The sequence below is a fragment of the Leucoraja erinacea genome, chromosome 23 (assembly GCF_028641065.1).
Source record: "Leucoraja erinacea ecotype New England chromosome 23, Leri_hhj_1, whole genome shotgun sequence".
Classification (NCBI taxonomy): domain Eukaryota; kingdom Metazoa; phylum Chordata; class Chondrichthyes; order Rajiformes; family Rajidae; genus Leucoraja; species Leucoraja erinaceus.
In genome coordinates this window covers 6,450,696-6,477,822 of record NC_073399.1, presented here as the reverse complement: position 1 = coordinate 6,477,822, position 27,127 = coordinate 6,450,696, and the positions used below count along the sequence as shown (strand labels likewise).

Here is a 27,127-nt window from a genome sequence, read left to right as displayed (position 1 = left end):
GGTTTAAACTGATGATATAGACACAAAAAACTGGAGTAACTCAGCGGGACAGGCAGCATCTCTGGAGAAAAGGAATGGGTGACGTTTCGGGTCGAGACCCTTCTTCAGACTATTAGACTATTGTTAACAAACAATTAGTAATTAATCCATGCAGTGGATAATCCCACTGTCCAGTGAGCTACTATGCCAGATGAACCAGGAAAACCCAAGATGTGATTTCTCTCTTATGATTGAAAGTTGCACCGAAATTAGCTAAAGACAAAGCAATTCTGGACAATAACCCCCACGGAAGCTTACAGGGCCCAAAATAGTGCCCATGCTTCAAAGATGCTTTACTGACTGTGAAGCACTTTGAACCTGTTTCAGATGCTGTATGAATGGGAACGTTTTATTTTACTCACCAATAAATATGAAATTGATTTATTATTCGTTAACCCCGGATGTCAAGTTATACAAGTGCAAAGGGTTATTTGACAATGGGCAGCTAATGCCTGTCATTTGCAGAAGTGGGCGGCACAGTGGCATAGAGATAGAACTGCTGCCTTGTAGCGCCAGAGACCCTGGTTCGATCCTGGCTACGGGAATTTGAACGTTCTTCCTGTGACCGTGTGGGTTTTTCTCCAGGTGCTCAGGTTTCCTCACCCACTCCAAAGATGTACAGGTTTGTAAAATTGTAAATTGGTCCTAGTGTGTATGATAGTGTTAGGGTGTTCACTGGTTAGCATAGAATACAGCATGTTTCCATGCTGTACGTCTAAAGTCTCAGAGCCTAAAGCCTTAAATGAAGAGAAATACAAAGCAAACTATCAGACCACACAACCATTTGGTTGAGGCAAATGGAATGTTTTCTGAGATTGTATTTTTGTTCAGCAGGTAGTGGTTAAGTCTGCAGATATTACTGAAGCAAGTTAATTGGAGCAGAGATTGATGGTATTGAAATCTTTCCCATCTGATAATTGAAAAAGTCCTTCAGTACTTGAAATGCGTTTCGGCACAGTCTCAAATAGATTCCTGACACCCAACAAATAGAACTGCAGATGCTGGAATCTGAAGGCGAAATAGAAATTCTGGAAGAAATCAGCTAATCATGCAGCCTCCGTAGAAAGAGAATGCAATCATGTTACAGACTTGAACAAAACTTCCCTGAAGATGCTGCCTGCCTGGCTGAGTTCTTCTAATAATCTATTTTTCTTTTGCATTCCATATGCTCATTTGGCAATGACAAAAAAAAACTGATGTAATATTAGTTGATGTAGCATTTAAGCAGTTTAGAGAGTGCAGAAACAGGCCATGCAGCCTACCCAGTCCACGCCGACCAGCGACCACCTCGTGCACTAACACGAACTAACACTATCCTACACTCTAGGATACAACCTATAAACCCGTGCATCTTTGGAGTGTGGCAGGAAACTGGAGCACCTGGTGGAAACCCACACAGTCACAGGGTGATAATTCAAACGCATCCGTAGTCGAGATTGAACCCGGGTCTCTGGTGCTGTAAGGCAGCAGCTCTACCACTCCACCATTGTGCTGGTCAATTTGATGAAAAAGGGGGGCATTGAAATCAAAGGATCTTGATGGGATCAGGAGTGGCCAACCTGGACAGAAATGCAATTGCAAACATTGGAATAAGTTGCACTATTGAGATGGACTAGGGGATGGATGTCCATTCTCCTGGTGTTGCTTCACGTATTATTGGGAGTTCCTGATGCTGACAGTAATGGAAAAGGTATCCCCATTCCAATGCACTGACTTTTCCTTGCTGGTTGAGTGCATATTGTATCGCCCCCATTATCCTTCTCATCCTCTCTGATGCCAAACTGAGGGTGAGCATTTGCTGGATTGTGACTAATGGATAAGATGTTTCTGTTGTTACTGCGTGAATGAGTTCGCAATCTTAATTTTTTTTTAAATCCAGAACCTGCAAATTAATTTTTCAACCTCCATTTCCTCGCCAGTTTGAATACAGTTCGGAGCAGGTGAAACAGCTGCGGACAGATCTTGAGAGGGGGAAGCGGAAGGTGGAAGGAGACCTGAAGATGACCATTGACAGCCTGAACGAAATGGAGAAGCTGAAAGTTGACCTGGAAGAAGTCATCAAGAAGTGAGTTTTGTTTTTCTTTATTTCTTAATAATAACTGCACATGACTTAATGTATTTTGTCACGTATTAACTCGTTTGTTATCTTAAAGGGGTTCATATTTTGCTTGGGCAGCTTACAGCCAGCGGTATGACTATAGATTTCTCTAATTTGTAACCCTTGCATAACCCTCTCTCTCCCTCCCCCACCCATTTGTACTAGCTTCACTGTCGTCTTGTTGAGACTCATGTCCGTAACTAATTTACACACAACACACAGATAACAATGGCCTGTCCCTTTATCATCGTTATTGCATATCTTCCATTCATTTGTTCTATATCTCTCTACATCACACTGTCTATATCTCTCGTTTCCCTTTCCCCTGACTCTACAGTCTGAAGAAGGGTCTTGAACCAAAACATCACAATAGACAATAGATTATAGACAATAGGTGCAGGAGTAGGCCATTCAGTCCTTCGAGCCAGCTCCGCCATTCAATGTAATCATGGCTGATCATCCCCAATCAGTACCCCGTCCATTCCTTCTCCCCATATCCCCTGACTCCGCTATCTTTAAGAGCCCTATCTACCTATTCCTTTTCTCCAGAGATGCTGTCTGACCCGCTGAGTTATTCCAGCTTTTTGTGTCAATGTTTAAAGGCATCTTGTTTCTTTCACATCTGAGCTGTTTTACATACAGATGTGGATATCATTTCCAGATGTTGTTTAAAGCTTTAGGAACTTTGCCCTCCGTGTGACATGTATTTTGTTCCATCTGAAGGAAAGAACTGGAGATAAATACAGTGAGCACTAAACTGGAGGATGAACAATCACTCACTGCTACTCTTCAAAGGAAGATGAAGGAATATCAGGTAGGATGATTTCATCGGTTGTGACATTTGCTGAGGGTTGTGAGGGGAATGAAAGCTTCAAGGTGAAGACATTTGTCCAGCACAAAGCAGATGTATATTTGATGGCCTTGTGATTTTGAGAGTCAGTATGAAACCAGAGCCAAATTCAACATCTGACATCAATAAGATGTCAGCGGTCACGCATCAGATCTGCAGCCTGCAGAGTAGAAGATGAACACTGCCCAGACGTGGACTAGTGGAGGCTAATTGGACAAGTAATCTCATGCTTTGTTAGTTTTGCACTTGTAGTGTTTGGTTCCAATATCTTGCGTTGTTCCCCCCGCCTTCCCTGGTCTGCAGAAATTAGAAGCAAATGTGAATAGTACCTTTATTTGGTGGCCGCAGGAATTCAGTCCTCAATTGTTGGTTTGGACAATTGATAGCAGGAACATCAATTCAATTTGCCAATTATCAGTGAAGAAAAGGAATAGATGACGTTTCGAGTCATTATTAGTGAAGAAAAGGAATGGATGATGTTTCGGGTCGAGACCCTTCGTTAGACTGAGAGGTCAGGGGAGAGGGACTGATGGTTATGAAAAGGTACATACCACCAGAGGTGCCGCATGATTGGCAGCCCCGCCAACAGTCTGTCTGTTTTTCGTTTGTTTTTTTGTGTGTGATAAAAGTTTTGTGTAAATGTTCTCCGGTTTGTTTTATGTTGGGGGAGGGGAAAACTTTTTTTTCCGTTTCTTACCTTGCTGGAGATTGGATTATTTTCGGGATCGCATCTCCGGTTGCTCTGCGGCCTACCATCGATGGAGCTGGAGGCCTCCTCGGACTGACCTTGAGCCCTACCGCGGAGCGTGGACTTAACATCGGAGCCAATCCTTGCCTGGAACCACTCCGCCTGCGGACTACATCGAGAGCTTGCAGTCTCAATAAGAGACCGCGGATGTCGCGAAGCTTCAACGACGCAGAGGTTCGACCAGTCCCGACCCGGGGTCCGATCGCCAGCGCGGGGGAGCTGACATCCCCCCGATGCAGGAGCTGATTGCCCTGATGCGGGGGGGCCAACTGCCGGCTACGGGAGTCAAGATCGTCCCATCAACGGAGGGCTCGAGGCCCCCGACCACGGGAGAACAATGAAGGAAAGAGATTTGAACTTTTTTTGGAGGAATGTGGAGGAGTCACTTTGGTGGATGTTTATGTTAAAATGTGTTTTGTGTGTTCCGTTTCTTTCTATTTGTATGACTGATTTGGCAAACAAAATTCCTCGTATGTTGCGAAACGTACTTGGCCAATAAAGCATTGTGATTGTGATTGAACAAATTAATAAAAGATATGCAAAAAGACAGATCAAGGCCACCAACGATGATCAAGGAAAGGTGGAGCCCACAATGGTTCATTGTTGGCTGTGGGGAAGTTACAAGTACGAGTAATACAGACAGTGAATCTTAGCAGGCCAACAGAGAACCTAGTACGATAACTCGGTGTGGGAGGGATGGAGAGAGAGAGGATGCAAGGAAATTAGAGAAGTCAATATTCATATCGCTGGATTGAAAGCTGCTCAAGCTGAGATATGAGGTTTGGACTCGCTAGAGGCAGGAAACATGTTCCCGATGTTGGGGGAGCCCAGAACCAGTGGGCCACAGTTTAAGAATAAGGGGTAAGCCATTTAGAACGGAGACGAGGAAACACTTTTTCTCACAGAGAGCTGCGAGTCTGTGGAATTCTCTGCCTCGGATGGCGGTGGAGGCCGGTTCTCTTGATACTTTCAAGAGAGAACTAGATAGGGCTCTTAAAGATAGCGGAGTCAGGGGATATTGGCAGAAGGCAGGAACGGGGTACTGATTGTGGATGATCAGCCATGATCACATTGAATGGCTCGAAGGGCCGAATGGCCTACTCCTGCACCTATTGTCTATTGACTTCCCATTTATGATGAGCTGCTGCTGTTAACTAGCTCTCCAATATTTATTTGTTAATATTTTTGACTATTTGTTCATTCAATTTAGATAGCTCCAATATTGTTACTCTAGAGATTTCATTTCTTTTTGCCAATTGCATGTCACACAGTTACTGACCCTCAGTAACAATTCTCAAACACCAGCTTTTTATGGTATCACGTCTTAATCGCCTTGCATTCTGATGCTTCCATCCCTGATGCAATGTCCTTACACAGGCAGGAATATTATGCTTCATTGAATTTCAGAAGTGGAATATTTACAGCAGTTGCTAACTTATCACCCATCCAATTCAGCAGCCTCATTGTTTATCAGAATTCAAACAAAAGAAATGTTAATACATTTGCGTACTGCATTTCTAAAAGTAATATTCTCAAGCATATTGATTTTATCAAAAATAACCTTATCTCTCTATTTGAAATGTTTGTATTGCATAGTCTATTAGTTCCTTGGGATAATTTCCTTCCCAAAAAATATTCCAAGGGCACATTGTTGCAATAAACATCTGAAAGGACAATGTTATTGATACAGTTGGCTTTATTACTAAAATAACTCTATTTATTTTGAGATGGAATTCACTTTTTGACATCTAGTTCGTTTGTATTTGAAAGCATGTCGGCTACAAGCAGTTTCTCAGAGGAGACAGAGATGCAGAACAGAACAGAAAACTATTTGCCTAGTTCCTTTCTTCTCTTAATGTGTCAGAATTCCTGAAACCCACACTCTGGCCTCGATCTTAAGATGGAGGTGATTCACCAACATCTGGCAAATCACTCTTGTCAGATTGGTGGTTTCCCCGGTAGTGCTTAACACATGTGTAAAGGCCTTGCTGGAAGTACTCATCTGCACATCTGATTTTTATTCTCTACCTAATGAAGTGCTTTTATAACAGTGAACCAACCTACACAACTCTCTGTAACTTTGCAAAAATCTGTTAGTCATGGTGAATTATTGCACAGGATATGAAGAAGGTGGGGGCAAAAGGGAAACATTTTATCTGCCTTTGAGACTTTTTTATCATGCCGTGGAATTCAAAAGAAAACTGCAGATGCTGGAAAACGGAAACAAAACATTGTCATTCTGTTTCTTTAAATGGCTAGAACACACTCTTGAGACCACATCTCAATTGCATACAGTTTTCTGTGAGAAAGCAAGAGAGCATTCTTGCCATGAAAATCTCTCAGAGAAAAGGCGATTAGTGGACAATCAGGACTTTCAGGAAAGGGGTTAGAAGATTGAGGGGGGATCTTATAGAAACTTACAAAATTCTTAAGGGGTTGGACAGGCTAGATGGGAACATTTTTCCCGAGGAGATGTCCAAACATGGGGTCACAGGGGGAAATCTTTTAGAACCGAGATGAGGAAAACTTTTTTCACACAGGGGGATTGAGGGGCTAAAGGGATCAGGGGGTATGGAGAGAATTTACCTTGTACCCTTTAAGGAGTTTTAAGGCACAGTTTTAAGCAGTTGCCCAAAATGGACTGGTAGGTTGATTTCCATGCGAGGGGAATCCTATATATATGTGGAGAAGGGCTGTTTGGTGGGGGATAATAGTGAAATCAATAAATGTGTCTTTTCAGGCTGTGCTGGGAATTATAATCCATGATAATGTAGCAGAAAGATTCAAACATTATTTGTTGTGATTGACAATTGGAACAGATGCAAATAACCCTGAAGAACGTCCCGATCAATCTATCCGGAGATTGGGCAATAAACAAAAAAATGCTGGGTGAATTCAGCAGGCCAGCCAGCGGCCATGTGTGGAGGGAATGGACACTCATCATTTCAGGTTTACTTCAACTAACCATTGCTTTCCGTCTCCCCATCTTTACTGTCTCCGACTACATTTTATCTCTTTGCTTTGTTGTTACCTCCTCCCAGCTAACAATGATCTATTTTTAATTTATTCTGCCCTATTTTCACACCTTACACTCCCTTATCTATGTATCTCCCTCTCCCCTGACATCAGTCTGAAGAAGGGTCTCAACCCAAAACGTCGCCCATGCCCTCTCTCCAGAGATGCTGCCTGTCCCGCTGAGTTACTCCAGCATTTTGTGTCGATCTTCAGTTTAAAAACCTGCATCTGTAGTTCCTTCAGGTTGGGACCATTCTTCAGACTCTGGTATTTGAAATAGTAAACTAATTGGTTTATTATTGACACGTACCAAGGCACAGTGAAAACCTTGTCTTAGGTAATGTCCCGACAGGTCATATCATACACCAGTATAACCAACTGTACAAAAAATAAAACAGAGTGCAGAATATAGTGTTACTGCTGCAGAGAAAGTGTTGATAAAAGAATGATTGAATAAACCGTGAACAGGATAGAACAGCACCTCATATTTCACTTGGGCAGCTTACGCCCCAGCGGTATGCATATTGACTACTCTAACTTCAAGTAACCCCTGCTTTCCCTCTCTCTCCATCGCTCCCCCTTTCCAGTTCTCCAACTAGTTTCACTGTCCTCCTGATTACATTTTACTGATTGTATGCCTCATTGTTAGCTTCCCCCCCCCCCCCCCCCCCCCCAGCTAGCAATGATCCATTCTACATCTTTCTTGATGTTTGTCTCCTTTGATCTCTTGTTTGCACACCTTACCCTCTCATATCTCTATGTCTCTCCCCTGAGACTCAGTCTGAAGAAGGGTCTCGACCCGAAACGTCACCTATTCCTTCTCTCCAGAGATGATGCCTGTCCCGCTGAATTACTCCAGCATTTTGTGTCTAACGGAGGTACTGTTTGCAAAGCTATGTGGAAAAAGTTAAGGAATGGTACTAACAGGATTGCTTTTCAAAGAGCTAGTATGGACTCAATGGGCAGAACGATGATGCTATTTTTGTTTTCTTTTAGTTTGAATGGAAGTGTAATCTTTCATTCTCCGGATTCATTTCTCTAAGCCTGACACCATCTTACTGCGCTATCGACAGTAGTAGTGCTTTAATTATCAGGGCAAACACTAAAGATAACCAGTGTTTAAGAAAGAACTGCAGATGCTGGAAAATCGAAGGCAGACATAAATGCTGGAGAAACTCAGCGGGTGCAGCAGCATCTATGGAGTGAAGGAAATTGGCAACGTTTCGGGCCGAACCCCATCTTCAGACTGAGTGTCAGGGGAGAGACGTAGAGATATGAGAGGGTAAGAGGTGCAAACAAGAGATCAAAGGAGACCAACATCAAGAAGGGTTTCGGCCCGAAACGTTGCCTATTTCCTTCACTCCATAGATGCTGCTGCACCCGTTGAGTTTCTCCAGCACTTTTGTCTACCATTAAAGATAACCAGATGTCTAAACCACCAATAGTTAACACCAGCCATCAAATGGGTCACAAAAGATAGAAATCCCCCTTCACTTTTCATTCAGTCAATTCATCATTCTAGAACTTTAAGCTATACAAATATCTTTTGCCTCTCAACAAAATAAAGCATCTTTTGTTGGCTATTGTTTGACTGTTGGTAGAGTTTGAAACTGATATAACTGTGTCGTTAACTCAGTTGCAGACAATGAAGGCTTTCTTCATTATACTGCTCACGGCAGAGTTTTCTTTCCACATAAATATTCTGCAAAGGTGGGTTGACTTGGACCATATGAGGGATTTGCCTAACTTGCTGATAATGAATTGGAATATAGGCTTGACCAAATCTGGTGCGTGTTTGGTCCTTCTCAAATATGGTACCATGTTTTCCATATGGTAAATATGGAAGTACCAGATGAGATGCCGGTTCAAATCCCACTGTGCAGGTGTGGAATCTAAACTTGGTGTAAAGAATCTGGAATTAGAAATAAAAGTCTCTGTAATAATGGCCATAAAACTGCTGAAGTATTGTAAAAACTCATCTGGATTGAATCTGCCATCCCACAGTGGTTCCATTCTATACGTGATCCCAGAACTGATTGGCCCAGCAAGCCTATCACTCGTAATGAGGTTGCTGTGTTGAAACAGTTGAAAGGCAGTAACTGAGACAGGACCAGCTATAATTGAAGGCCTTGAATTTAAAGATGTGAAGCTACTCTTCAGTCCACTTGAGCTTTTAAACATCTGAGACTGATGCCCACATTTGAAGAACTCTTCCATACGCCAATCAGGGAACGTCCTTAATGGGTTCGTCCACAAAATCATATCTTTACAGACAACACGTTGAAGTCATTGACCACAATCCTTGGGTAGGTACTGTCCCACCAGCACCACCAACCCATTAGATGGGGCAAAACTCTGATGTACAGGTGGAATGTCCCTGGTCAAAAGGTGCTTTTCAGTTCCCTGGTGGAAACCATGCTGGGTCGGTTTGCTAGTTCCTAGAGCATATGTCATGCCATATATATGTATATGTATGTATGTATGTATATATGTTTGTATGTATGGATATATATGTGTGTGTGTGTGTGTATATATATACACTGTTTTGTATTCTGAAGGAGAAAGGTCAAGGGTCAGAGAGGTTTCAGGAAGGCAGTGGAGTCTTTGCAGTAGAGAGAGATGTCTAGCGATAGCAGAGTAAACTCAGCAATGCTTAATAGGCCAGAAAGTAAATAACATGGATCTGTGTGAAGTTTGCAAGTTGGGGGAGATAAGGAGAAGTGCATCCGTTTAAAGCAAAAATGAGAAAATGAATATCAATTTGTTGTTTCATCAGATTGGGGATTCTAACTGGGTGCCAGAGTCATCACACAGCTGCCTGAGCAAAATCGTCCTAACTCTGTTCAATCCTATCTATCCTGGCTCTCCTCCAGTTCACATCCTTTGCAACACCTGGAGTTTCATTGGAAAACACCACAGATGGGAGACTTTCAGATGCAGAGTTCATTAGCTTTGCAATTGTTCTTAATCGCTCCACATCTTTCTCCTTCTTTAGAAGCTCTGCTCAAGGTTTCTGCACAAGTACCAACACCTCCTTATCTCACACTGTATCCTGTGAAGAACCTTGAGGGGTTATACCCTAACAATATGAAAGGTTTGAGTTTGGACTAAACCTCAAACACCGGTTGATGTGCAGGCCTTCTAACAGTGACCTTGAAAATATCACTGTTTAAAGCAGAGATAGATAGATTCTTGATTAGTACGGGTGTCAAGGGTTATGGGGAGAAGGCAGGAGAATGAGGTTAGGAGGGAGAAATAGATCAGCCATGATTGAATGGCAGAGTAGACTTGATGGGCCGAATGGCCCAAATCTGTTCCTATCACCTGATGCTCTTGAATGATAATGCACAACCCACTTTAGCACCACACATTTTGCTCACCTCACGGATATACAGGGCAGCAACTCAGTAATCCACAAAGTATCCACATCTACCTTAGTGATAAATTGACCATGGACTGAGATGTCTAATTCATTAAAATGATAGGAATATTAATATAATCAAGTGTACTATAAGCAGTAGTAAGCCTCTTGGTGCCTTCAGCCTGCTCCACTACGTCTGAAGAAGGGTCTAGACCCGAAACATCTCCCATTCCTTCTCTCCAGAGATGCTGCCTGTCCTGCTGGGTTACTCCAGCTTTTTGTGTCTATCCAACATTTCTTAAAGTCACAGCTGATCGCATTGTAATCTCAACACAGTAATCTTGTCCACCTGCAGTTACCTATCTCTGCCTTAAAAATATGAAAAGGCTGCATTTCTACCAGCATCTGAGGAAAAGTTCCAACCATTCATGACCCTCTGATAGAAAAATAAGTTGCCTTAATTCTGTCGTAAGTGGGTGAACTATTATTTTTTTTAACAGTGACGTCCAGTTCTACATTCACCCACAAGAGGCATTCTCGCCACACACACCCAACCAAAATCTCCCGGGAGCCTTACATATTTTAATTAAGTCACATTCCACACTTTTATACTCGTGGGGGATTTCCAGCTCATTTCAGATGCTGGAAATCAAACATCAAAGTAGAAGAAGCTGGAAAACCTGGGCAGATCGGGTTGTGTCTGTGGGCAGAGAAACTGCTGACGTTTCACATTGAAGACCCTCAGAACTAAGGAGTTCATGATCACGGCGATAAAACTGCAGTGGATTCCTGGCCAGAAAAAAACAGTGCTCCCATGGGTGCTCTAGATGGACCTTGCAATAAGGCCAGTTATTGGACTAACCATACTTAATATGTGCTGATCTAAGTACCTACGTCATAGATAGTAGGACTGATGGTACCTATGACAGTCAACTGATCCATTGTCAGAGCCATAAAGGGCCTGTCCCACTGTACGAGGTAATTCAAAAGTTCTCCCAAGTTTTCCCCTGATTCGAACTCGGAGAATGTCCGTAGCGGGTCCGTAGGAGTTCGTGGATGTCTCGTAGCGGCCCGTAATGCTAACGCTAGGTACTCGGGACATCTGGTAAACTCGTGACGTTTTTTCAACACTGTGAAAAATGTCCACGAGTAAAAAAAATACTCGTGGCGAGCCGCTACGAGACATCCACAAACTCCTATAGACATTCTCCGAGTCGAATCTAAACTAAAAGTATGCCTGCATTGTGGCCAAAAGTGCCTGGGGGATTTTCCAGAGAGATTCTGAACAACAGGGCAATGGTCATCATGGTATTTTACTTTGTGATGGGAATGAGAGATTAATCTTCAATCACCCAATGCTGAAAAAAAAGCCCAATTTGATTTCTAGTCCCCAGTTCTGAGGAAAAGTTCCAACCATTCATGACCCTCTGATAGAAAAATAAGTTGCCTTAATTCTGTCGTAAGTGGGTGAACTATTATTTTTTTTAACAGTGACGTCCAGTTCTACATTCACCCACAAGAGGCATTCTCGCCACACACACCCAACCAAAATCTCTCGGGAGCCTTACATATTTTAATTCACATTCCACACTTTTATACTCGTGGGGGATTTCCAGCTCATGTCAGATGCTGGAAATCAAACATCAAAGTAGAAGAAGCTGGAAACACTGGGCAGATCGGGTTGTGTCTGTGGGCAGAGGAACTGCTGACGTTTCACATTGAAGACCCTCAGAACTAAGGAGTTCATGATCACGGTGATAAAACTGCAGTGGATTCCTGGCCAGAAAAAAACAGTGCTCCCATGGGTGCTCTAGATGGACCTTGCAATAAGGCCAGTTATTGGACTAACCATACTTACTATGTGCTGATCTAAGTACCTACGTCATAGATAGTAGGACTGATGGTACCTATGACAGTCAACTGAACCATTGTCAGAGCCATAAAGGGCCTGTCCCACTGTACGAGGTAATTCAAAAGTTCTCCCAAGTTTTCCCCTGATTCGAACTCGGAGAATGTCCGTAGCGGGTCCGTAGGAGTTCGTGGATGTCTCGTAGCGGCTCATAATGCTAACGGTAGGTACTTGGGACATCTGGTAAACTCGTGATGTTTTTTCAACACTGTGAAAAATGTCCACGAGTAAAATAAATACTCGTGGCGAGCCGCTACGAGACATCCACAAACTCCTATAGACATTCTCCGAGTCGAATCTAAACTAAAAGTATGCCTGCATTGTGGCCAAAAGTGCCTGGGGGATTTTCCAGAGAGATTCTGAACAACAGGGCAATGGTCATCATGGTATTTTACTTTGTGATGGGAATGAGAGATTAATCTTCAATCACCCAATGCTGAAAAAAAGCCCAATTTGATTTCTAGGCATATGTTGTGTTCTGGCCACTCAATACAAAATAGGAGCTACAACGTTCAAACTGCATCTCCACCCACGCTCCCTTAGAATCCCGGCTTCCCATTGGAAGGCTGTATGGAACTACCACAGTCTATAAAATCTCAGTCCTTTCAAATAATAATGAAGTGTTTGATGAAATCCTGAACATTGAAACTGCCCCTCTCTTGGACAAATAAATCTGCAATGTGTAATTTCAGTCCCTTTATAGACGCTTTGTTTTAACCGCAAACCGACTGCCAGTGAATTACTCCCACAAAGGTAGTATTTCATGCAGTGTCGCTGTCTCTTTCAGCTTTTGATTCTAACGCTTTGCCTTTACTCCTCTCATTGTTCCTGGCCATGTGCCCACGTCTGCCTTCTGGGTCTCATTTTGTAGAGAATTGCTCCAGGATTCCTGTGGCAGCCCACTTAATGTCAGAACCTCGCCTGCAAATGTTACCGCAGTGACTTATTAAACAGTAAGACACTTTCACTTCAAGAGTCAAGTGAGTTTTTGTGTCATATGTCCCAAAATGGAACAATGAAACATATATTTATATATATATATATATATATATTTATTTATTTATAACGATTTATTTATAACTATTTATTTTTGTGTACACACACACACACACACACACACACACACACACACACACACACACACACACACACACACACACACACACACACACACACACACACACACACATTTACATTTACAAAAACTATAGGGGAATGTATAAACTCCACATACACACACACACACTGACACACACACACACACACACACACACACACACATACGGACATACACACACACACACACACACACACACGGGCACCGACACACACATGGACATGCACATACGGACATACACACACACGTTCACACACACACACACACACACACACGGACACACGCACACGCTCATGCACATACAGACATGCTCACACACACACGGACATACATACACACGGACATACACACACGCACACACAGTCACACACAGACACATGGACACACACACACGCGCACACGCGCACACACACACACACACACACACACACTCACACTCACACTCACACTTACATTTTGCAGGCTCCTGTACCAATGATAGGAGTGAAGTGAGAGTTTGGCCAGGGTGGTGTGGGTCTCTGATGATGCTGGCTGCCTTTTTGAGGCAGCGACTCTTGTAGATCCATTCGATAGGGAGGTCAGGACCCCTGATGGAGCGGGCAGAATTTGCAACCTTTTGCAATCTGCTTTGTTCCTGGGCGTTGGAGAAGTGATGCAACCAGTCGCTATACTCTCTACTCTACACCTGTAAAAGTTCAAGAGAGTATTTGTTGACATACTTAATCTCCTCAATCTTCTATTAGTGGACTTTCTTCATGATTGCATCAATGTGATGTGTCCAGGACAAGATCCTGCTACTGCTATCCAAATGTACCGCTAGTTCCTCTTTTATAGTTGCCTCCAGCATCTTCCCCACCGCCGATGTCGGGCTAACTGGTCCATAATACCCTGTTTTTGCTCTCACCCTCCTTTCTTAAATAGTTGGTAACATTAGCTACCCTCCAATCCACAGGAAGTGATCCCGAATCTATAGAACATTGGAACATGATCACCAATGCATCCACAATTTCTAGAGCCACCTCCATAAGCACCCTGGGATGCAGACCATCAGTCCCTGGGGAATTATCAGCCTCTTGTGTATCGCACTGTGTCTGTTTGATACTGTCCACAATGTTTGGAGTTTGGAAATCTTGCTGCTTCAAATGTAGATCCAGAGTTCACTATCCATTCACCTTTATATTCAGGAAAGAAGTCATCTTTACTCTAGAATGCATTATTCCTTTACAGAGAGTGGAGAATGTGAGGGGGGATTCTGTGCAATTTACATTCCACCACCAGCAGCTAAGTACAGTGTCTCCTCAGCCTCTGCCTCGCCGGCTGGCTGGCAATCGATGAAACAATTTTCGGTGGCTGATTTGTGCTGACTTGATGGGGCAGAACTGATTGCAGACTGTGACACTGAGTGCAGGTGTTCATGCCTGAGCATTAGTATTAAAGTGAAGGAATGTTGCCAACAGGCGGGGCAGGAAAGATTTCCGCGTACAGCAATCCAGATTTACAACGCTGGACAAGACCTAGGGCTATTTACTGAAGCCGTTTAACCTACAAACCTGCACATCTTGGGGGAAATCTGGAGAACCTGGAGAAAAGTCACGTAGTCACAAGGAGAACATACAAACTCCACACAGAGACCACCCGTAGTCGGAATAGAACCGGGGTCTCTGGTGCTGCGAGGCAGTAATTCTACCGCTGTGCTGCTGTGCCCCGCTGTTGCTACACCTCATGTGTGCATCATGTGACTCTGTGTGTGCACATACATGCAAATATAACGTTTAAAATGATGTACCACATTGTCCAATGATAATGAGTTAAAACGTGAATGTTCACTGCTCTTTGGGCCGTTCTGTTGCAATGTCTGAATTTGAATTACATGATTTTTAACTTGAATCTTTGCAAAAATAGTTTGTGGTTGGTCCAAATAGCAGGAGGCTTTGTTCAAGGTGCAGTTGCTCATATTTTGAGCTTGACACACAAAAAAATTCAAAGTTAATCCACCATTTACATGTAATTATATTTTAAAAGTAATTTGAAAGCTCATTGTTTTTACCTTAAAGATGTTTCTCACTTTCTTGACCCAGTTGTGGATTTGGAAGTAAGCATTTGCAGAGAGCTTGGCTCTGGCAAATGGGGGGGGGGGGGGGGGGGGGGGGGGGGGGGGGGAGGGTCGTACAGTTTGATCGCCACTGGGAAAAAAAGATCTCCTGTGACGTTCTGTGCTGTAACTAACACTGCAACAAATATTGATGTGGCTAGACTGTTTGCTTAGGAACCATCACGGATATTAATGGTTTTGGGAGGCGAGGGAAGAATGGGGCAGAATTCACAGCAAAAACATTGGGAAATGTTGCTGTGTATCCAGTCTCAGTACAGAATGCACTAATGGTTTTCTCTGTCCTCATTTATTGTACAGGTCCGGGTTGAGGAACTGGAGGAGGAGCTGGATGCAGAGCGAGCTATGAGAGCCAAGGTATGTGTTCATAGGACTTGGATAGCGCTTTAACTTTTTGTTATCAGAAACATATAAAATAGGTGCAGCAGTAGGTCATTCGGCCCGTCGAGCCAGTACCGCCATTCAATATGATCATGGCTGATCATCCAAAATCAGTAGCAGGTTCCTGCTTTTTCCCCATATCCCTAGGTTCCCTTGAAAATATTGCAATTAATGAGAATAAATGTTGTAAAATGACAGTGAAAGGTCTGTCTGTACGCCCCAGTCCTGCGTAGTTACACAAGAATGCAAGAGGCCATGATCATATCGAATGGCTCGAAGGGCCGAATGGCCTACTCCTGCACCTATTTTCTATGTCTATGTTTCTATGACTGGAGCAGGACTGGGGCCCTGCCCCCTCCAAATAAACAACCATCAACAACTTATCGAGATTAAAATAATGTGCGTTTTGCTAATTCCTTTTAATGCTACAAAATAATCCAAGGCATTTTACAAGTGTTATTAACTTTGCACCAAGCCACGTCTAAGGGTTGACGGCCAAATGGTTTGTTGGTTCTTGGCTTCCAGGGTTCTTTTGGAGGAAGGGAAGATCTGGGTTAAAAGTCTTAGAAAGAAAGAGTAAAGGATAATTGTTTGTGGCACATTAATGCAAACTTCTCTGATGGTTCCCTGATGAGTTGAACTAATTAAAAAGATAATTACAGGACAACAGGCTAGTGTTTTGAAACCAAAGAGTGCGTCTCTATAATTCTCAATCCCTAAAGAGTTGTGGAGGCTAATTTATCAGGAGTATTTAAAGTGAGGTGCATAGATTTGTTAAAAGATTGTAGAATTGAGCAATATGGGGAGCCAACACAGGCTGAGCCTTACACAAAAAAACTGGAGAAACTCAGCGGGTGCAGCAGCATCTATGGAGCGAAGGAAATAGGCAACGTTTCGGGCCGAAACCGAAGGGTTTCGGCCCGAAACGTTGCCTATTTCCTTCGCTCCATAGATGCTGCTGCACCCACTGAGTTTCTCCAGTTTTTTTGTGTAACCTTCGATTCTCCAGCATCTGCAGTTCCCTCTTAAATAGGCTGAGCCTTGATCATATTAAAAGACGGGACAGGCTTGAGGTAGCAGGTGGCCTTATCCTGCTCCAATCCTCTTATGTTCTTGTGTAATTGCACAGGACTGGCGTGGCACGGTGGCACAGCGGTAGAGTTGCTGCCGTACGCCACCGTGACTCCCCCTTCTAGGACCATTCAATTATTATTGCCATGGAACTTTCAGTCACGTAACTCTGGAGGAAGACTAGCTGCATTACATGTTAAATTGGTTCAGCTGTTTGTAGGAATCAATGTAAATTTAATAATATTATGCAAGCTTGTTCATATTGAGTAGTGTCCATACGTTGTGTGATTTGACCCGGGGACAGCCTGCACTTGCTTGTACATGGAAGAGTACTGGAAGCGGCTGATATCTTGCCCGCAGTAAGTGGCCCAGGAGGATGAAGGGTGATTGTGATGTAAATGAAATGTAAATGCCAGCGCCTCTTGAGGCCAGGAGTACAAGCTGGCGAGATGGCCTGTGCTTCGTGACTGAGGTCAAGTGACCTTCTAGAAGCTTCTGTTTGTAGTTCATACAGTGATCATATAGAGGTGTAAAATCATGAGAGGAATAGATCTGGAAGATGCACAGAATCTCTTGCCCAGAGTTGGGGAATCAAGGACCAGTGGACATCAATATTCAAGAGTGTTTTATTGTCATATGTCCCAGATAGAACAATGAAATTCTTACTTGTAGCAGCACAATGGAATATGTAAACATAATACACTAAACAATATAATAAACGAGAGCAAGAACAAAAAGCTCAGTGTGTGTATATATACACATACTCACAAGTGTACACACACACACACACACACACACACACACACACACACACACACACACACACACACACACACACACACACATATATATATATATATATATATATACAAAAACTAACAATAGAAGTGCAATAATGATAATAATAGTCTATTGTAGTTCAGAGCTTATTTGAAGTTGAAGTGTTTCATAGCCTGATGGCTGTAGGGAAGAAGCTGTTCCTCAACTTGCACATTACAGTTTTCAGGCTCCTGTACCTTCTCCCCGATGGCAGTGGTGAAAGGAGTGTGTGGCCAGGATGGGCCTCTAATGATGCTGGCTGCCTTTTTGAGGCAGCGAACAATAAATCCCTTTGATGGTTTGACATAGGCTCAAGGTGAGGGGAAAATATTTAATAGGAATCTGAGGGGTGACCTTTACACACAAAGGGTGGTAGGTGCATGGAACAAGCTGCCAGAGGAGGTAGTTGAGGCAGGGACTATCCCAACATTTAAGAAAATTAGACAGGTACATGGATAGGAGAAGTTTGTAGGGATATGGACCAAATGCAGGGACGAGCGTAGCCGGGACATGTTGGCTGGTGTGGGCAAGTTAGGCCAAAGTGCCTGTTTCCACACTGTATCACTCTATGACTCTATATCATATTTGTGGACTCCTGCTGAGGTTTGTACAGGGCAGTATTGCAGTCCATTTGAGAGACTTGAATATGCTTGTATCTCCAAGCCTACCTGCTGGTGTCTGACCTCTGTTACCAAACTAGTTCAGTGAATTTAGGGCACTGAATTTACTTGGTCTCTGTAATTAGTGCTTGGAGAAAGGCACTAAATAACTACTTTATATAATATAAACTGATCTTGTAGTTGGAATGTTAATTCCTTATTCAGATTTTGATTCATGCAACAGGGTTCAGTTTTAATGTTTAATTCAATGTGCAGATGAGCAGATTGAAATGTCGTTGATAAGTAAAAGACCAAGTGTATTTTAATTTTGCTCCACAAGTGGAGAATAATTGGGAATGGATTCCTGGCTGACTTATGTCAGCCCCAGTGTCTTTGATTTCTGCTGGGTGGCATCTCCAGTACATTCCACACTTTAATTATTACAATCAATCAGTGCCTCTGACAGATTGACTCTCCGAGGTAGGTTTGGGCAGAAACGGAAGGAATATATCACCTGTCGTGCTACTTGAAAAGGTATCATTATCCAGACCTTGGGGCTAAAAACCAATCTACTTTCGCATTGTTCAGTTTGTCAGTGTGCAAGTGTTTTTTTTTAAATCTTCTGTCGTGTGTTGAAGTGAGATAATGCAGGGTTCGACAGTGGAGAAACTACCTATGATATATTGGTTGTACTTCTAATGAGAGACTCTCATAGAAGAAAGAAAATCTCCGTCAGTCCTCACGGTCTGGGCAGCGGTAGAGTCGCTGCCTTACAGCGCTTGCAGCGCCGGAGTCCCGGGTTCCGTCCCGACTACGGGAGCTTGTCTGTACGGAGGTTGTACATTCTCCTCGTGACCGCGTGGGTTTTCTCCGGGATCTTCGGTTTCCTCCCACATGTCAAAGACGTACAGGTATGTAGGTAAATTGGCTTGGTAAATGTAAAAATTGTCCCTAGTATGTGTTGGATAGTGTGCTACTATGTGGGGGTCGCTGGTCGGCACAAACCCTGTGGGCCGAAGGGCCTGTTTCCGCTCTGTACCTCTAAACTAAAAACAAAAATAAACATCAGTTATTAAAATGTGACTGAAGTTTTGAGCAGATAAACACATTCCCATGTAACCTATATTTTGAAAAAAAATGTTCCAAAGTCCACTTGCCTATGGAAGATACTGGGAACAGTATTACTAACTTTCTGCCACGCCAAGTGCTTCAACAAGATGACGTATTTAAATTGACTGAGCATGTCAATCCATTGTCGATTTAAATAGTGTAGGAAGGAACTCCCGATGCTGGTTTAAACCAAAGATAGACACAAAAAGCTGGAGTAATTCAGCGGGTCAGACAGCATCACTGGAGAAATGGAACAGGCCATTCAGACATTCTTCATTATGACAAAGGGTCTCGACCTGAAATGTCACCTATTCCTTTTCTCCAGAGATGCTGCCTGTCCCGCTGAGTTACTCCGGCATTTTGTGTCTTATCGTCAATTTAAATAGCAAAATTTCACCGTAAATTGCAAATTACCTGCGCATTACTTGTCTAATATCCTTGCAGAGCCTTGCTCCAAGTATGCAATGTTTTTTAGCTGCAATTCAAACACAAAGTACTTGTGCTATAACTCCAGGATAAAGGCTTAACTAAGAAAACCAAGACCAATGCCAAAGCATTATCTAACTATCTAACGAGATATACTTACAATAAATAACTCTGTCTGCAAAAAAACAGCTACCTATATATGAACTAGCTCTTAAAAAAACTAATCCTGTAGATTATTTAAGTTATTCATTGAGCAATTTGGGAAGTGATTGCCAGAGTTTATCTGAAGCATGCTGACGGTTCTTGCCTTTTTAATTTCCATACAATAGGAAATGTTTGTTAGTTGAGCAAATTGGAGGAACAGCACCTTATTTTTCACTGGGGCAGCTTACACCCCAGCAGTATGAATATTGATTTCCCTAACTTGTGTTCCATCTCTCTTCATCCCTCCCCCTTCCTAGTTCTGTGACCAGTCTGACTGTCACCCTGTTTAAATGTTATCTCAGAATGCTTCATTGTCACCTTCTACGAACTAACAATAATCTATTCTGCATTTTCCTTGATTCTCATCTATTTTCACACCTTACCCTTGTCTCTGTGTCTCGGCTTGGTTAATTGGCTTGGTGTTAATGTAATGTGTGTGTAGGATAATGTTAATGTACAGAGATCACTGGTCGAAGTGGACCCGGTGGGCTGAAGGGCCTGTTTCTGCGTTGTATCTCCAAACTAAAACTAAACTAAACTACTGAAGCTTTTTCTGAAAAAATACTGCAATTGATTCAATTAGCTGAAATTCGATTCATCGGCTGCTGCAATGGATTTGATCTTGCGTTTCTCGCTGGTCCCCCAGGCCTCTGCATTTTCTTCAGCAGTGTAATCTCTGAAATGGGATTTAACCCCAAGTTAGTGTTAGTTTCAGAGACATGAGTGCTACCAACTCTCAGGCAGACCTTCAAAACGTTCTTAGTTTAGATTGAAGGCATATCTCTCCTGTATTTCAAATAGGTAACGCAAATGGGGGGTGAAGTTTGAGGGGAACATACCCACAGCATATTAAACTCAACAACAGCACAAATACATGTACAATCAATTATCTGAGGTAGACAAAAATGCTGGAGAAACTCAGCGGGTGTGGCAGCATCTATGGATCGAAGGAATGGGTGACGTTTCGGATCGAGACCCTTCTTCAGACTGTGTAGGTTGACAACCTGTACGATATGTAGAAAGGAACTGCAGATGCTGGTTTAACCAAAGATAGACACAAAGAGCTGGAGTAACTCAGCGGGTCAGACAGCATCTCTGAAGAAGATGAAGAGGCCAGTTCATTGGCTATATTTAAGAGGGAGTTAGATGTGGCCCTTGTGGCTAAGGGGATCAGGGTGTATGGAGAGAAGGCAGGTACGGGATACTGAGATGGATGATCAGCCATGATCATATTGAATGTCGGTGCAGGCTCGAAGAGCCGAATGGCCTACTCCTGCACCTAATTTCTATGTTTCTATGTTTCTATGAATGGGTCAAGACCCTTCTTCCAACTATCTGCTGCCCTCTGTGCTGTGGGATTACTCTCCATTCCCCAACTCTGGGCAAGAGACTGGGCAAAGATTACCCCTCATCCTCATGTACTCCACTCTTTCTATTTTATTGTACCTATGATAACATCAACACTTCTCACTTCCACCCCCCAACACACATACAATTCTACACACATAAGGCAAATTACAGTGGACAATCAAAACCTACGGACTTATGTGTCTTTAGGATGAGAGTGAAGCTCACATTACCTGTAGAAAACTATAGGGGGATGTATAAACTCCACATACACACACACACAGACACACCCACCGACACATACACATGGACATGCACATACGGACATTCACACACACGTTCACACACACACGGGCACATGGACACACACACACACAGACACACATACGCTTATGCACACACAGACATACAGACATGCTCACACACACATGGACATACATACACACGGACATACGCACACAGTCACACACAGACACATGGACACACACAGACACACACACACACACACACACACACACACACACACACACACACACACCCACACACACACACATGGACATGCACATACAGACATACACACACACGTTCACACACACACAGGCACACAGACACACATGGACACACACACACACACACAGACACACACACACGGACACACCCACCGACACATACACATGGACATGCACATACGGACATACACACCCCCCTTCACACACACACGGACACACAGACACACATGGACACACACACACAGACACACACACACGGACACACATACGCTCATGCACACACAGACATCAGACACGTACACACACAGATACATGCACACAGACACACACACACACACACACACACACACACACACACACACACACACACACACACACACACACACACACACACACACACACACACACACACACACACACACACACACACACACACACACACACAGCACCAGAGGTCACATATGAAACACACTTGGGGCAGCCTCACTACCAGCTCTGCCTCTTTTTGGATCATAATGTTAGAGCAAATGATAGTTTGTGCACAAGAGTTCACCAAAGAAATATGGCAATGAGCTGAACGTTGTAGCAATGACCTGGGGTACATTCTCTCGTGCACAGGTGGAGAAGCAGCGAGCTGATCTAACCAGGGAGCTGGAGGACCTCACCGACAGACTGGAGGAGGCGGGTGGAGTCACTGCATCCCAGGTTAGAACAAGAGTTGGTTTTCTTTCCTTGCTCTTTATTAACTATTGCTGAATTTGGTTTAATTCTGTCGTGAAATTAATCTTTCCCAGATGCAATGGGAAGGAAGGATTATCCATCTTGGGCAGAGACAGGGTGAACACGTTAGTGTAGATTTATTTACTGGCCATTGCTTGTACACTCCATCTTCTGAATCAACTGATGGATCAAGGCCAAGACGTGATTTCCTCGCTGTTCATTGTCTTGTTTTAACACCTTCCCCCTGGAGATTGAGATGAACAAGAAACGCGAGTCGGAACTGCAGCGTCTCCGGCGTGAGTTGGAGGAGGCCACTCAGCAGTCGGAGACCACGGCCGCCACTCTGCGCAAGAAGCACGGGGACACGGTGGTGGAGATCACCGAGCAGTACGAGAACCTACAGAGGCTGCGCGTCAAAGCAGAGAAAGAGAAGCAAAACATGAAACTGGAGCTGGACAACTTCAGCCTCACCATCGACAGTCTGCAGAAAAGCAAGGTATGCTGGCGAGATGGAGATACTACCTCAACTGTAGACGCAGCTATCCTGAGCAAAATAATAATAACCCAGCGAATCAGACAGCATCTCTGGAGGACATGGACAGGTGATATAAACATTGAATTCCCCAAGTTTTGGTAACATCTCTCTCTCCCCCTCTCCCATTTTACCCCCATCTCTTCCCTGTGCCCCACCCAAGTGCACACCAATTTCTCCCAATATCCCATCTCCTTTCCCCTTCCCTCTGTTCCCTCCCACCTTCTACCTGTCCCGTTCCACCTACTTCCCTCCTCCACTCTCACACTTCATTCCGCTTCTCTCCCAATCTTACACCTGTTTGACACCAATCAAACCCTCCTCACCTGTATCCACCTATTACTTACCAGACCTTGTCTCCACCTCTTTCCCAACTTTCTCCTCCCTACTACAGTTAGTGTGGAGGGACCCAACCTGAAACGTCACTTATCCATGTCCACCAGCGATGCTGCCTGCCCGTTGAGTTAAGGCAACACTTTTTGTTTTGCGCCATGTTTTATGGTCACTATTTTGAAAATTGGTGGAATATTTAATGCCTTAGTTATTGATGATCATCAGTTTAAAAGTATTTCCATTTTGGAAATAATTGTCTTTTTGGAAAGAGCATAGCCAATAAGCTGAAAATCGAAGGTACACAAAAATGCTGGAGAAACTCAGCGGGTGCAGCAGCATCTATGGAGTGAAGGAAGTAGGCAACGTTTCAGGCTGAAACGTTGCCTTAAACAAGCTGAAAATGGGATTCGCTGTTAGACAGGATCTATTTAAAGATGTCTTGTGAAGCAGCATTAGTTCTTCTGCTGGTGATCTATGCTTTGAATGTGCTCCAGATGTAACATTAGCCTTTGGTCTTTTGGTGCCCAGGGTCAAGTGAACATTTTGGTGCCCAGGGTTGCATGGCAGGGCAGTCAACGTTTGGCCTTGTGTGCCAGGGTTGTCCCACATAGCTGAGTGAGGAAAGACACTGCCTGCCCACTGTGAGATTGAGGCAAATGACAATAACAGACACTATTGACCTCCGGTAGACACAGAATGCTGGAGTAACTCAACGGGACAGGCAGCATCACTGGAGAGAAGAAATTGGTGATGTTTCGGGTCGAGACCCGATTGATGTCAGAGGAGTCCTTGGGACGGATATAGAACGTTCTCCGACTACATTCGATCTCTGTCCCGCCCACTCCCCCGACATCAGTCTGAAGAAGGGTCTCAACCCCAAAACGTCACCCATTCCTTCTCTCCAGAGATGCTGCCTGTCCCGCTGAGTTACTCCGGCATTTTGTGTCTACCTACACTGGCCCGTTATAATGAGGGTTCACTGTACATCAATTAAATCCTTTATCTTTGTTCCAAAAAATACATCATCTGGTTCATCTTCCACTGTATGTATAATTTTCTAGCTTGGAGAGCATATTCTGTAACACATTCACATCCTGCTTAAGTGGTGGTAACCAGACCTGCACACAGTACAGTTGCAGTCTAATTTGCATACTGCCTGCTCTAGTATTCTATACCCTTTTACCATCTTAATCGGGTTATCCACCTTTTTGTGGACCTGCATGTCCTGTAATGGAATGACCAGAACTACACTTAATGCTCCAAATGCCGCCCAACCAATGTCTGGAAGATCATTCCCCTTGGTGCATCTATGCTTAATCATAGTGAAAACATTCACTAGAATTCGCAACGTAAGTGCTTTCTCTTTAATAGCTCTCTCAAAAGTCATATTTGTTGTGTATTGGTCACTGAGGAGCACAGAATCCAGGCAGTCCCTAAAGCTTTGTAATGTCCTTCTGTGTGCAGATGGCCAGTGATGCACAGATTCGAAAGCTGGAAGATCTGCTGCTGGAAGCCACTTCCCGAAATGAGGATTTGCAGCGGTCACTCACTGAACAGAGTCTCGGAAAAACCAGACTGGCAGGTGAGGAAGAAGGGTTTGTTACAGTGGAGCCACAGTTCTTTGAGTAGACCCTATTCAAAGGGCAAGTTGGTGGTAAATCATAATGCATACAGCATGGAAACAGGCTTCAGCCCAACCTGTCCATTCACCAGGACGCCCATCTACTCTATTCCCTTCTGCCGACATTTGAGCCAGATCCCCCTAAACCTTTTGTTTCCAAGTATCTGTCCAAATACCCCTTAAATCATGTTATGATACCTGCCTCAAACACTTCCTCTGGTAGCTTGTTCCATACACCCACTGCCCTGTGTGTGAACAATCTATTTGTGTTTTTGTGCACATTTGAAGCCTGTTAACAATTTGAGGTGGAGTTTCTACTTTGGCTCATAACTCAGGTTCTCAATAAAATTCTTAGGATCAAAAATATAACGTGCTTACCAGCCAGTATATTCTTTGGCAGCATAATATTTTTCTTTTTTATATTTTTCTTTTTTAATAGGTTTTCTTGATACATTTAAGTTCCGTTTCATTCACACAGCCAAAAGTCGATTTATTATGAAAAGCTTGCACATTTTTAAATCTATGGGTGTAACTAAAAATGACTGAACATTACTGCAGAAATATTTAATTTGTGTACACTAAACCTTTTTTGAAATTAAGTAATTTAAATGTTCCACTGAGAGAGCGGTAACTTTGGTACCTGAAAGAGTGGCTGACAACATCTTGGAAATATCTAGACTTGAATGGCCCAGGTATTGAAGACTACAGCCAAGTGCAAGGAGATGAGATTCATTCAAATGGGTGCCCACTGGCCATAGACTTGGTGGGCTGAATGGCCTGTTTCCATGCTGTATGAGACTGACCCTATACACCTATGAATGGCCCTGTGGCTATAACAATAATTCCAATGTAAGAAATATCATTGAATCAGCACTGTCAGCAGAATTCCATACTTTTGTACACCACATGACAAATATAATCAAATTCATTTTTGTATCGACATAACAGATCAATGGACATGGAAACACATCACTACTGATCTTCACAAGTAAAACCTATACCCTCTTTCTCCAATGACCAAAAGAAGCTTGCTGGTTTGTCGAAGCGATACCTGGTGCTCCCTTTGTTTCACAAGAGTAAGGAGAGAGTGGGTGAATTGGATGTGAATCTTCTTCTTCTTCTTGTGTATGGCGTGCACAGCCTAAAGTTGTCGGACAACTTGTTCTATTTGATTGTGCACGCCGGGTTGATTGCATTCGTCGAAACAGGACGGACCACGTGAAGGTTGCAATCTCCCATCCCGATGTGAATCTGATTGCTTGCATCTTTATTTTAATCTAACAACTTCCAAATGGTCATTGGGATTTTGCCAGCTTCCTATGTTGCTTTGCTGCCCATTTCCTCGGCTTGTCCTTCGCTAAATCCTGGCCTAAAATAATTGGAGTTGGTATTGTTTCTTTTGGCATTGGCTCTTGGCTCCATCTCTCTTGGCCTGGCCATAAATTTGCTACTGAGTCTCAGCCCTGGCCCAACAACAACAACAGCAGCATGCAATGATACGTTTTGCTTTGGGGAACAATTTTAATAATTTTAAGTTCCTCTGTCATCATTTATAAATCACACCCACGCACATGTTGGTTGCACTTGGTTCCATGTCCAATGTTTGATGGGTTCCACCTGGATAACAGTGATGCACTGCAGTTGTTCTTGCCTCTGTTGTATTGGAAACACACTGTCAGACATAAGAACAATCAAATATTTAATGTGCTGAGACGTACCTGTTGTCAGAACTGAAAACAATAGTTGGATGTGTTCAATTTAATGAGGTTAGTGGGAGAAAATATGAAGTGGAGAGAGAGATGAAACACTAACAATGGAAATAGAATTCATGAACTGAAGTATCAACAATTCATTTAATTCTTCTTCTTCTTCCTCGTGTCCGGACATCTTCCACATCACGTCTTTCCAGGTCGGTCAGTGACGGTTGACGGTCAGTGGTTGCACAATTGGCTACTTCAGTCAGTCACTGTGGTACAGTTTCTGTCGTCAGCATTGCCCCTGATACACCACGTGGAGGCTTCTGATTGCATCCTAATTAATTTCATTGAAAGCTGTTCAAATGATCTGAAAGAGTGGAGATGGACACAGAATGCTGGAGTAACTCAGCGGGACAGGCAGCATCTCTGGAGAGAAGGAATGGGTGACGTTTTGGGTCGAGACCCTTCTTCAGACAGAAAGAGTGGGGAAATAGAAACGACAGAAGAATGT

At 43.4% G+C, this 27,127-nt stretch overlaps 1 protein-coding gene across 7 annotated transcripts in view; it reads left to right on the top strand.

Annotated features, from left to right (window-relative positions):
- Positions 1-27,127, top strand: part of LOC129708142 (myosin-16) — a 151,327-nt gene that overhangs the window by 88,648 nt on the left and 35,552 nt on the right. For all 7 annotated transcript variants that reach the window (XR_008725295.1, XR_008725296.1, XM_055653717.1 and 4 more), the window contains 6 exons: positions 1,959-2,104; positions 2,861-2,951; positions 15,548-15,604; positions 22,332-22,418; positions 22,684-22,929; positions 24,763-24,880. Coding sequence is in view for 5 of the 7 variants with exons in the window: in XM_055653717.1 (XP_055509692.1) it covers positions 1,959-2,104; positions 2,861-2,951; positions 15,548-15,604; positions 22,332-22,418; positions 22,684-22,929; positions 24,763-24,880 (745 nt within the window). In the remaining 2 variants the exon portion in view is untranslated. The remainder of the gene's footprint in view (positions 1-1,958; positions 2,105-2,860; positions 2,952-15,547; positions 15,605-22,331; positions 22,419-22,683; positions 22,930-24,762; positions 24,881-27,127) is intronic.